Here is a 12,938-nt window from a genome sequence, read left to right as displayed (position 1 = left end):
GTGTAAACACCTTGCCCAAGACCCAAATATCACAGAGTTTTTACTGTTCTATGTTATGCTATCCTATTTCTCTAATAAAAAATGACTTTTATTGGTATAATATCTTCAGGTAAGAGTTATTACTCAATGATGATAAACTTCTCTTTTAAAGTGTCACATGAATGAGATAAAATACATTTAAATTATAAAAGGAAGGATTTAGGCTAGTTGGAAATTTTACCAATAAATGTATATGACTGTAGAATATTAGGCAGTTAGAAAAAGATAGAGAATTTTCTTTGATGAATTTTATAATTCTGTCTTTTTTTCTTCTAAAGAAAAAGGCATACAAGAAGGACAAAATTTAGATAAAAGTTTTGCTTGAAGGTAAGAGAATGAATTATATGACCTACACAAGATGAAAATGCTTTTTAAAAATCAACCACCACCAAACATTACTGACTTTTCATTATAGCCCACCAGTGTAAGGAGATGGGCTTTGATCTCCTTTCTAAGGTCACCAGGCTGGCTCTAATCCCAGCACTCTGGGCACGCCTGCTGTGCTCAGTCCTGCAGTTAGGTGTGTTTCGTGGGCAATGGAGTCTGTGGAAACCGCCTGGCTCTGGAATATATGTGACAAAAAAACCCTCAAAGTACATGAGAGCCAGGATCATCACCAACTTAATTTCCCAGACTTTTCCTCAGAGCACAGACTCCTTTCTTTTTCACATCTGTGTGTGCCGGAAAAGCGGCGTCTTGCCCAGGAAAAGTCACCAGCTGTGCCTCATTGATGGCATTATAGAAAAAATAAAAATGAAATAAAAGAGAGAGGGATTCCATTTGAATATAAATATGCTCATAACACAATTTGTTAAGCAATATCATTTATTTTTCCTATTATGTCTATGTTCACCTACTTCTAATTTCAGCGAAAGGTGTACAATTTCTTTACATTTGCTTATTTAAAGCTGAGTTTAAAATGGCTAGTGCAAAACTGACAATGACAGATTCTACTTCAATGTGAGGTTCAAATTCAGTTTGGAGAAGCACTTCCCCTACTTGAGGTGATATGGTTTGCTTGTGTCCCCACCCAAATCTCATCTTGAATTGTAACTCCCACAATTCCCATGTGTTGTGGGAGGAACTTGGTGGGAAGTGATTGAATTATGGGGGTGGGTCTTTTCTGTGCTCTTCTCATGATAGTGAGTGGTCTCATGAGATCCAATGGTTTTAAAAATAGAAGTTTCCCTGCACAAGCTCTCTCTTTGCCTGAGACATGCATGTAAGATGTGACTTGCTCTTCCTTGCCTTCTGCCATGATTGTGAGGCCTCTCCAGCCATGTGGAACTGTCCATTAAATCTCTTTCCTGTATAAATTACCCAGTCTTGGGTATGTCTTTATCAACATTGTGAAAATGAGCTAATACATGAGGGAAGAGCTCATTGTTGTAAACAATTACCCCAAAGAATTTTCAGGTATCTGTAGATAATTTTGCTCAAATCAGGAATGGATCACCTAGACAGTTTGTGTCCTCAGACCTGATAAATGAGAAGCTATCCAGGAGAAATAAGTCAATTTGTTGTTTGTGCAACATGCATTGGACATACTTTGTGTAAATTTCACTGAGTCAGCTAGCTAGCAAGTTGCTTGGTAGGGATTTGAACCATGGAGTGCCTGATTCCAAGAGCCATCATGGTCTTGCTTGTACTTTATAAAGTTTCCAGGCTTCCTGCTGCCATAGAGAGGCTTGCAAGTATGTGCTAGTTCTAAGTATTCATATGCTAAAAGTTATCAACATCCTGAATTCCCATGTATTTTATATTGTAATATCATTTGTTTTATCAGCAGAGGAAGCTCCATTTAGAATGATCCCCTTGGCCACATGCTGGACAAACATGGAACAGCCAATCATATCTCTATATTCTACGCATTGGTTTCTTTGACTTGCCTGGTGTTGTGGGGAGGGGTCCTCCTTCAGATTTTCATCCAGATCCACACCAACTCTGTTAAAGAAAAACAAAAACTGGTCAGTGCCCTGCTGTAGAAGGCATGTGACAGTCCTGTGTGTCAGATGACCTAACCCAAACATAATGTGAATCTGAGGAAAGATTTGGCAGAAAACTATCCTACCTATTCTTGATTCAAAAGAGCCTCAGATTTATACCAAAATGAGAATTTAAACAGCTGGGCCTCAGCATGCTGGAGAACTTAAGCATCAACAGCAGCTCTTCTTTACATCTTTCCCAGCAAGGTAAGTGTCCCTGAGAACCTGGGATAACAGCCACCGGGAAAAAGACCTCTGTAGCCCCAAAAACACACATTCTGGAGGGAAGGTGACCTGGTACCGCTGCAACCACCCATTGACCAAAATACCCTGGGAATTTGTGTGTCCAGCCTGGAGCAGGGTTTCTCGAGGCAGAAAACACAGAATGTTTTTCTAGAGTCTGCCCAGAGGGAGGATTCAGACTGTGGGGCCTGAGGCGTATATAATTTGGGGGCTCTCTCTTTAAGGAAAATAATGCAAAAATATAAATACAAAATTGGGAGTGAAAGTGACTCTTCAGAAGGATAAGTTACAAACAAAAATACATATGTTTTTAAAGCTGGCAAATGCAACAGACATCTCAAAATCCAGAAAAAAATACAAAATATTCTAATTAATTAGCTGCCTGACACCACCAAAATAACTTTTTCTTCTAGAATTTTTGCCTACTGACTTTGCTACTCTCTTTAAGATAATGACTTTTTATTAGAGAATAAAAAGATAAGGCGGTCTCTTTCCGCTAGCAAGACTGATCAAAATTGTTGATAGTTGGAAGGCATTAAAGCATGCTTCCTTACACACAGACACGCTTGCAATGTGCCTCACTGCTACAGGGTAATGCCCTGCCAATGCAAGGTTTCTGATAAATTTTATTTCATGGAATTCCCATAAGCAATGCACAGTGTACTTATTAGTGTCCATGCTTTGTCATTGAATATATTCCTGAATTTCCTGAATTTTGACAAGGCATCATTGAACACTGTATTTTACACATATCAGGATTAGAAAAATTTTCAACAGAGTCTCCAGTCTGGCTCAGTGCATTTTAAACCTTGTTTTTCCTCCACTACCCACGGAGTTCTGATGCCAGGTACCACAGGACACGTTTATATTTAATTCAGCCTTGTACATTATTTCTGTAAGCCGTTCTTACTCTGGGGTGGACAGCAGTGGCTTAGCCACACACAGAAGTGACTACAGCCCATGCCAATGTATTCCATTCAATGTAAACTAAATGCACTCTCAATTCAGCTTCCCCTTAGTTGGATCTCCCAGATGCCCACAGCTATTCCAATACCATCTGATCAGAGGAGAAGTACGAGGAAAAGAAAGCTGTAGGGGAAAGAAACAGCAGTTGAACCCGTTGAAACGATGTTTTTTTTACAAATCTTACAAAAATATAAGACCATGGGAACACAGCGCTGGGGATCTTCCCAGGGCCTTGGAGGGCCAGACCAAGTGAGGGGCCCTGAAACTCAAACTTCCTCTGCTTCCAGAAAACACCCCTCTGCCTGCTTCATCTGGAGTTGCACAGGGTGGGAGGGCTGGGGAGAGGTCTGGCCCAAGCTCCACCAGAGCCCTTCCTGTGAGTCCACATTTGCTAGACATTTAGGGACTTTTCTTCAACTCTTGTTCCTCATAAACACCTCTGTAGTCATCTTTCAGGCCTGCTGTCTGGGTGGGGGAAACAAGGCTCTGTGAGAAGCCTCCAGTCAAGCAAATGCGTGGCTCTTTAAAAGGAGAGCAGTCACAGTAAAGACCCATCTGTTTAAAATAGCTCTGATTCTTCATAGATTAGTGTTTTCTAGGCATGAATAGCCCCATCTCTCTAACCAAGGCAGGCAAATAAATAGCTATTTATTGTGTGCTGAATTTTTTTGCCTTTAGGTCACTAGGAAGAGCATCTGGAGGGGAGGAAGCTTTGATTCTTGGAGTAGAAAAACTAGCTATTTGACCTATTTCATCTGATAAGGAATAAGAAGGGAAAGGGGAGGAGAGAGAGAAAGGAAGTCAGGGAGGAGAAAGGAGGGGAGAAGGGATGAGGGGAGAATAGCAGTGTTGAGAGGGGGAGGGAGAAGAGGAGGAGTGGAGAGAGTGGGAGATGAGGAAGAGAAGGGAAGGAAGAGCAGGTAGAAGAGAAGGGAGGGAAGGTAGGTAGAAGGGAAGAGGGGGTGAGAGGGAGGTTGTGCCGAGAATGGAATGGGAGTTCAGGTGGGGCTTCCCAGGTGGGTCCAGCACAAACAGTGACCTTGGAGTGGGGGTGGCCTGAGTCCGACAGTGGGACCCAGCTGTGGAGGCTCCCAGTCCCCTTCTCTTATGGGGCTAGGGTACTCTCATAGCTGTGTGGTGGATCAGAGCCCTCCGGCAGTGGCTGGCTGTCCCTTAGGAGGAGGCTTCCTTGCTGGAGAAGCTCAGATCTCAGGGATGAAACTGCTGGGCACCCAGGTCAGCTGTGAACTGAACTGAGGGTCCTGGGGCTCCCACCACTGTGTCTGCTTAGGCCCTTTTTCTAAGTCTTTGTCTAGAAACCTAGAGTGGACAGAAATAGAATTTTATAAGAAGCCCAATAGTTGATGTTTGAGGCAGTACTGAGGTTTTTCACTAAAGTAGAAGCTTTGCTTTATAGCAACAATCACAGCAGACATTCCTAGGCAGCCAGATGGAGTGGAGGAAGTGGGTGAAGTTCTTCCATTTGATGCAGGACTCGGTGGAAAACATCTCAGAGGCCTGACTGGAAAGAAGACCACATCTCCTCCCACATCTCATCTCAGAGCGGGTCCAGAGCAGGACAAATGCTGTAAATGGCTCAAGGAAAGAGAACCTCCATGAAAGGTGCTTCCCTCCTGGGGAAGCCAGGGTGAGCATGGTCCTTGCCCGCACAGGGCATATGGTTTGGGAGGTTTAATGAGGATTAAATAAAAAATGTACCACAGCTTAAGCATAGTGAAGGAAAGGCACAGGAGAACAATGTCTTCTTTCACTTGTGATATTAGCTACTTTTGATGAAAATCTTGCTAATATATGTTTCTTGGCTCCATGCCTCTTTAAATAGGGTGTAAAGGGGATACTCTCATCTTAACTGGAGGACTCAGCATCGCAACTGGGCCCATAAAGTCTAACACTTGCTACATTATAATGATTTCCGAGAGGTGTATGAATCTTTTTATGACCACATTAAATGGTCCCTGGCTACTGTCATTTTTATTTTTTTGATTCTTGTATGTGCCAGTTAGATTGCCTTTATTTTTCCTGGCTGTGACAATATGTTGACATATTATCCCTGTGACCCCCACACCTTTAATTTACTATGGTACTAACCCTGATAGTCAAATATATTTTTATTTTCATTTTATATCTCTATCTTATATCTATCTAATCTATTTAATTCAAATATTACAGAAGGGCTCACACACTATTGTTCTTATCTCACCCTTGCACACCCTCAGACCAATTCCCATTGTGTTGGAGGGCAATTTTCTGCCTTTTCTCGATTGTGATATATAAGCTGACATAGACACGCACGGCACTTTCACACGGCATCCCAAGAGGTCTGCAAACATGCCAACTTCATCTGTATCTCTTACTCTCCTGCTCAAGAATCAAGTCAGAATGTGAAACTGACACTATTTTAGGGCTAACCATATACCCACTTACTTTAAAAAATTTTCTACAGCTCTTTTTAATGCCTCAGCATCCACTCACTTTTTTTTTGAGACGGAGTTTTGCTCTTGTTACCCAGGCTGGAGTGCAATGGCGCGATCTTGGCTCACCACAACCTCCGCCTCCTGGGTTCAGGCAATTCTCCTGCCTCAGCCTCCTGAGTAGCTGGGATTACAGGCACGCGCCACCGTGCCCAGCTAATTTTTTGTATTTTTAGTAGAGACGGGGTTTCACCATGTTGACCAGGATGGTCTTGATCTCTTGACCTCGTGATCCACCCACCTTGGCCTCCCAAAGTGCTGGGATTACAAGCTTGAGCCACCGTGCCCGGCTGCATCCACTCACTTTTATGCACAGAAGATCATTTATACACAATGAGTTTTTGAGAGATTATTAGAAGGAAGAACATAATATCGCCCTATTTGTGGTATTACATGTATATAGCAGACCACCAGGTGAGATCACAGTATGAAGTCCAGCCTCCTTAGGTGACATCCAATGGTCTTTAGCACCTCTCCCTCAACGTTAAGCTAGCTACCCTTTCTGCTCATCTGATCTGGACAGTGTCCTGGGTCTGGTAACTGGACTTGTCCTTGTTTCCGAACCCTGATACCAACAACAGTCCCTGAGCTCTGGCCATACGATAATCTGCCAGTTTCTCTCCCATGGACTCGACCCCCTCCCTCCAAACTCCAGGCTAATATTTTGGGCCATGCTGGCGACCACTGAACTTCTGTGATGCCCTGTCTTCTTTCCTGAACTTCTAAGCACTGCCCTCCCCTTCTATCTGGTCACTACCATGGCCCATCCACCACAATGCCCTTCCTAGGTCTCAGATCTCCCACTAGAAGTTACAGAGACTTGGAATGAAGTAGCTGTACTCCTCCAACTCTGGTCTCTGCTCCCAAACAGAATCCCCTCTGGGCACCTGAGATCACCTTGCTCTGTCTGTGGTGACCCTGGCTCATCCTTTGCTCACCTGTCTGGTTATACCCAGTCAGGTAGGGCAAGCTTTACAGTATACATTGGCCCTAGCTGGAATCTGAGGACTTTAGGATTACCCTGCGGTTGTTGAAGGGTCAGTGAAACCCAGCTGTCAAGAGGGTAGTTTGGTGCCAGGCCACCTGGGTTGAAAAACGTGGCTCTGCCTCTCACTTGCTCTGTGACCTGCATCACTTACTCTGTCTTCGTCTTGGTTTCCTCACCAGTACAATGGGGATAATTGTAGAACCCACTTCACAGGGTTGTGGTGAGGATGAAATGAGTAAATAGCTTAGGACCTGTTATATAGTAAGCTTTCAAGAATGTTAGTAGCTATTATTGATATTATTATTTTTCAGTACTTATCAGTGGGGCCAGGGCTCAGTTGCTTATTCCTTCCAGAGATAAACCCTCCTAAGTCCTTGTTTCTACAATGGGAAACCTTTGAATATATAGCAACAACCACAATTGAGCCATACTGAGCAGCCAGTGCACAGCAAGGATTTCTGGTCTCATAGCAAACCATCATTTCCATTTAAAGAGGGCCAATCTTCCCAGGTTTGGAATTTTTAAAATTAATTTATATTTTTTGAGATAGAATCTTACTCTGTCACCCAGGCTGGAGTACAGTGGTACATTTTTGGTTCACTGCAAACTCCACTTCCCAGGTTCAAGTGATCCTTTTGCCTTAGCTTCCCGAGTAGCTGCGATTTCAGGCGTGTGTCACCACACTCAGCTAATTTTTGGATTTTCAGTACAGATGGGGTTTTGCCATGTTGCCCAGGCTGATCTCGAACTCCTGGGCTCAAATGATCCATCCACCTTGGCTTCCCAAAGTGCTGGAGTTACAGGTGTGAGCCACCACCCCTTGCCTGGTTTGAAATTATTTATAATTTATTGGTAGACTAGTTGGGGTAATAAGGCAACAAAGAAGGAAAAGAAGGTGTCTGAAGAGCAAGGGGAAAGAAGGAAGACAGAAGAGCTGAAAGTAAGCAAAGAAAAGGAAGGTGAAAGGAAATACTAAAGAGAGAAAGAAAGACATACATGATTATAAAGAGGTGCCTGTGATGGGTACATAACTGTAAAGGTGCATGCAGCCTTAGAGAAGGTAAGCCAAGGCTGGAGGGATAAATCACCACACAGCCTGAGAAAACAGAGAAATAAATATAGAAAAAATGTACAGAAATAAAAAACCAGTAAAGAATTAGAAAGCAACTAAAAAGCCTGGTTAAAATTTTATATGATGCTTTGCATTCTTGATGCACCTTTTAATTTTAAGCAAGTTGAGTGCTGCCTCTATGGTATTCAAATGGAAATGAAGGCAAGCTTTGCACATATTCCCAGCTGTGCCCTCATACATCTCACTCCGGGTTCCTCATTTACAATGAGCATCAAGCTCCATTTTCAGAGCAAAACACATCTCTTGTGCACCATAATGCACCCTCCCTTCCTATTGCGCTTTCATTATTTGGTGAGTTTTATTAGACATATTAAAATCTCGGGATGCTCTTATACCCAGCCATAGTACAAAAGAAAAAAAAATGCTCCAAAGTTGGGTTTTTCTTAGAGGGAAAGCAAAGTAACTAACAAAAGCCTCACTTTTCCCATTAAAGCCAACACATTCCATTCTGATTCTTATCAGTTAGCACCTCCAGAAAGGCACTGAAATATTACTAGGGCTTAGTTTCATTGTGTGAATTCCAATAGTCTTAGGTGCCGTTTTGATTCTTTTGAGCCCCCTGCTGACAGGGACTGGGTGGTGGGGAAGATAAATTATTTCCTCTAAGACCTGCTTTTGAAGGCAAAGTGTAAAAAATGTCATTTTCAGTAAGGGAAGAGTGACTGGTTATTGAGCACATAAATACAGCTTGACAATGGAGGAGTCTGAAAGATACCCGCTGAGGGTGGGAACTATTGTGTGGTCATGAGAATATCACTTGGAGGCCAACATCTGCTACCGTACGTACCCTGTATTATTTGACTAAACAATCCTGGAGTTTGTGTAAGACCAACATTAATCTAATACAATAAATAATTCAAATATTTTAATTTCATTTTGGGAAATAAAAATGCACTAAAGTAAGTGGAAAAACTCACTTTAGTTCACTTAGTTACTTAAGTGTGGCACAGTAGTTAAGAATTTGGACCCTGGAATCAGGTTGCCTGGATTCAAATTTCACTTCCATTATTTACTACTTGTATAACTTTGAGACAAACAACTTAACCTCTGCAAATCAGTTTTCCCAACTGTAAGTGGGGATAAGCATGTTATCTATTTCATGAGCTATTATAAGAATGAAATGAGTTAATAAAGTATATAAAATATTGGCTGCCATTTAGGAAGCACTGATGAAATATTAGTTGATGCTCTTTTCTTAGTGCTGTTACTATTAGAGAAATGGATGTACCCTACATTGACTCATAAATACAATATGGGTTAAAGACAAGAGCGGCTTTTCCATAAATGACCGATGCTGGGATATAAAGGTCAATGATAGGATTCCTGCCATCAATGACCCAAGATCTAATGGGAAAAACAGACATTGGAAGCAAAGAACTACTATGCACCGTGATAAGCACGGTACATAAATTATTTGAACACATCAACAAAGAGCCCAACCAAGATGAGCTATGGGGTGATTAGGTATGCTTCACAGAGGAGATGGATATTAAAAGGTGAGAACGAGTTTAAAGGTAGGGGAAAAGGTCAAGGGAGGGCGCTCCAGACACAGCATGGGCAAAGGCATAGGGGAACTAAGTATATTGGGACATCCTAAATAGCTCTAGACTTCGAGGGTCATGAACATTTAGGTGAACAGGGTTGCTCTGGATGATAACAGAAAGTAAGTTGAGGCCAAATTATGAAGGACCTTGAGTGCTATGCTTAGGAAAGCATTTTTTGGTCTGTTTTTCTGTAGGCACTACAGGGTGAAATAATTACATTTACGTTTTAGAAAGATCACTGGAGGTATACATTGTGAAATTAAGAAATTGGTGATTATCTTTAGGTTGGGATAGAAAAGGGGGGAAAAAAAGAAACTGGAGTCATGGAGGTCATTTAGTGGTCTACTGCAGTTGTTCAATCCAGAGTTTGTCAGGGTCTAACTAAGTTAGCAGTGGTAGAAAAGAAGAAATAGTTTTCAGAGTTGTACACATGAAGGGGTGGTGAGGGGCACTGTACATGACAGGCTGACTATGGAAAGGAGAAAAGGAAAGTACTGAGGCATTTCTGAATTTTTACTCCAGACACTATGGCTTGCCCTACCATTAGCCATATTGAAGAGGGAGCAGTATGTGCATGGGAATTTCCCCCAAGGGACATCCTACTAGAAAGATAAAACCGAAATTCAGGGTAAGATCAGACCTGAGCACTTCTATTGTGAATGAAGCAACGTCAGCTCTCTACATTGTAATCAACTCAAGAAAACACCACCCCCCTCAGAGTTTTGTCTAGTTGCTTGTCTGAAGTGAAGATTCTGACCAAAAGGTAATGTCTAAGAATAAAGTAGGGATGAGTTCTTCAAGGTCAAGATCAATGGACTGGAAATATTTATGGAAGCTGGAGAAGAAGTTTGGACATCTTACATAAGAAGGGTTAGAGAGGGAAGAAGGAAGAAAGGGGGGATTCTATAATTTGGGAACATGAAGTATGTGATATGATTGTAAGCCTCCCATAGGAGATGAAGATGCAGAGCTGGGATGCTGCCGAGAAGCAGTGGTGCCCCTCTGAGTTTCCACCACTGCACAAACACACTGTCATTGATTGGTACTCATATACTTTGCTAGATCCATTTTTCTGCCCCTAGGTCTTATCTGATTACCAAATTGAAAACAGCTGGATGAAGGATTCATGCAACATTCTTGTCCTGGTATTCCAGGGTTGCCTGTGTAACATTTACTTTTCTCCAAGAGATTATGGAGATGGAATGGATTTCATGAAACTCTATAGAGCTGACCAGAGTAGAGAAGGGTCTGGCCTCTCTTTAACTCTTTGCTGACACAGTTCACTGAAAATACTAGGTAACAGCTAAGAGGAGGCACTGGGCGTGATCCTTAGGAGTTAGACATTCTGACTCGCAGTTCCTCTCACTTATTTGTGTCACTATAGGCAGGAAACTGGGCCTCAGTTTTATTTTCCACAAAATGGAGATAGGAATGATAACTATATCATAGGCCATTGTGGGATAATACATGTAAGGGGCTGGGTACAGGATCTGGCCCCTAGAAGATGCTTAGAAGCAGTAGCTATTGTTCTTGTTGTGGTAGGTATGTTAACAGATATTGTTGGCTTTGCTATGTAGGCCTCCTGAATGAAAAATTTAACTGTGAAGATTTGCAGCCTAACAGTTATGTTTCACCCTTCCTCATCTGTGATTTTCCTTGCAATTTCTGACTCCAGTGGAGGCTTATTTATGATGGAGGTTTTGGAGTGTGAAGACTCAGAGTGGGGATGATCTGGCTGCAGAGATAAAACGTGTGGCCAGCGTTTACATGTGTCTGACAATTTAGATATACATTTTGGAGTGTAAAATATGCTGAAAACATTATGTTCTTTGAAAAATAAACATGAATAAGCAAGTCTGCAAATGTACATCCTGTGCTTTACGTTTGGCACAACTTCCCTTGAGTTTGGAATACTCAGTTCTGCCAAGAGGCAAGCTAATTTCAGGCTATAGGTAAGAGTTCATTAGAAACTAGATTGAAAATGAATACTCAGACTAATTTCTTTTGACCTAAGCTGTAAACATACTGACACCCTTTGGTAGGAAGACAGATGTAATCGCTTCTCAAGGCATCTGGCCTTTCTTCCCTAAAGCTTCGCTCTGGGTGCCCTGCCTGGGCAATTAGGGATTTATCAGAGTCAAATGCACATCCCCGGAAAACCCATCCTTTCAAGTGGATTAGCTTTTTAAAATTCTAGTGTTACCAGGTGGGGCATCTTCTCAGTATCAGACTGAACAAGTTATATGGGGGAAAAGAGGGGTATTTTATTATGAATATGAAGTCGTTGCAGGAGCTTTATATGTTGCTATGAAACAAAAAATGGTTGAAAAATAAATCCCAGACTGTCAGGGGTCTGAGCGAGAAGTGGAAAACCTAAAACCTGGAAACCATTGTGGTTATTTCACAGTTAAAAACAGAATGGGCACCATGGCACATGTATACCTATATAACAAACCTGCACCTTCTGCACATGTACCTCAGAACTTAAACTATAGTAATAATAAACAGGATTATATAACACCAGATGTGCATCTCCTACCCTCACTTTTCAGTGTCCCAGCCTATAAGGAACTCCAGGTACAAAATGTGGTCTAATCCCAGATTGCCATTAAAGACCATGCTTGGTGTGCAGTGTGGGTCAGCAGTGAGATCTCAGAGGATGTGCTCAGGCTTCAGTGGGAAACCTGGAAGGGAAGGAACCTCAATGGGAATGTGTTCTCTTGATGCAAGGAGCATATTCTCCAGTGAACATCATCTACAAAATCACAAGAATACTTTGACAATAAGGGGGGAATGCATGGAAGATATATTTAATTTATTTAAAGAACCATAAAACTCCTCTATGCAATAATCCAGAAGAACATTGAATCCAGCCAAAGCAAATATTTTTGTGGGGTGGTATCTTGGAAAGGATCCTTAGAAGGGAACAACAAAGCTCAGCAAAACTGATGGACATTTACTTATAACACAACTCATTCAAAACAAAATTCTAATGGTTGATTCCGAACACCCCTCTCCAACCACCACATTGGCTTTGCCTGTTAGTAGGAAAAAGTGGTTTATAAGCTGTTTTGAGAAGGCTTCCTCCCAAATCATGACCTTCGCTAACTGCCGTTGCCTAGACTTCTTAGCACAGAATAAAGCTCTTCATTCCTTATTGAAATTTAGGCCTTAAAAGGCAAGGACTTGGGAGAGGTAACATTTGAGCTTGTATTTACACAAGATACAAGTGAATCAGACTTATTCCTGAGAGAAGAGATGAGAACAAAAGCCTAAGGTCAACAAAGGCATCTACGCCTGAAAGTACAGAAGACAGCTGGTGAAAAGGGAGCTGGAGACACAAGATTATCATCGTAACAACTAGGATGTAGAATCGACACTACGTAATATTCATGTGTTACAGAAAACACATGGAGCTTGGGAGGAGGATATGAAGTTATTGTAACACCGTGTATTTTAGTAATTAAAAGCAAATAAAGAGAAATATTTATAACCCCTTTCTTTACATTAACCATTGAAAAGCACTTGCAGTTGGGTTCTATAGAATTT

General features: G+C 41.8%; 1 protein-coding gene across 1 annotated transcript in view; it reads right to left on the bottom strand.

Annotated features, from left to right (window-relative positions):
* SLC9A9 (solute carrier family 9 member A9) overlaps positions 1–12,938 on the bottom strand; it is a 588,021-nt gene that overhangs the window by 124,556 nt on the left and 450,527 nt on the right. The window contains exon 13 of the mRNA XM_002759520.7: positions 1,929–1,983. Within this exon, the coding sequence (XP_002759566.1) occupies positions 1,929–1,983 (55 nt within the window). The remainder of the gene's footprint in view (positions 1–1,928; positions 1,984–12,938) is intronic.

The sequence above is a fragment of the Callithrix jacchus genome, chromosome 17 (assembly GCF_049354715.1).
Source record: "Callithrix jacchus isolate 240 chromosome 17, calJac240_pri, whole genome shotgun sequence".
NCBI lineage: Eukaryota > Metazoa > Chordata > Mammalia > Primates > Cebidae > Callithrix > Callithrix jacchus.
This window is presented reverse-complemented; position numbering and strand designations above follow the sequence as displayed.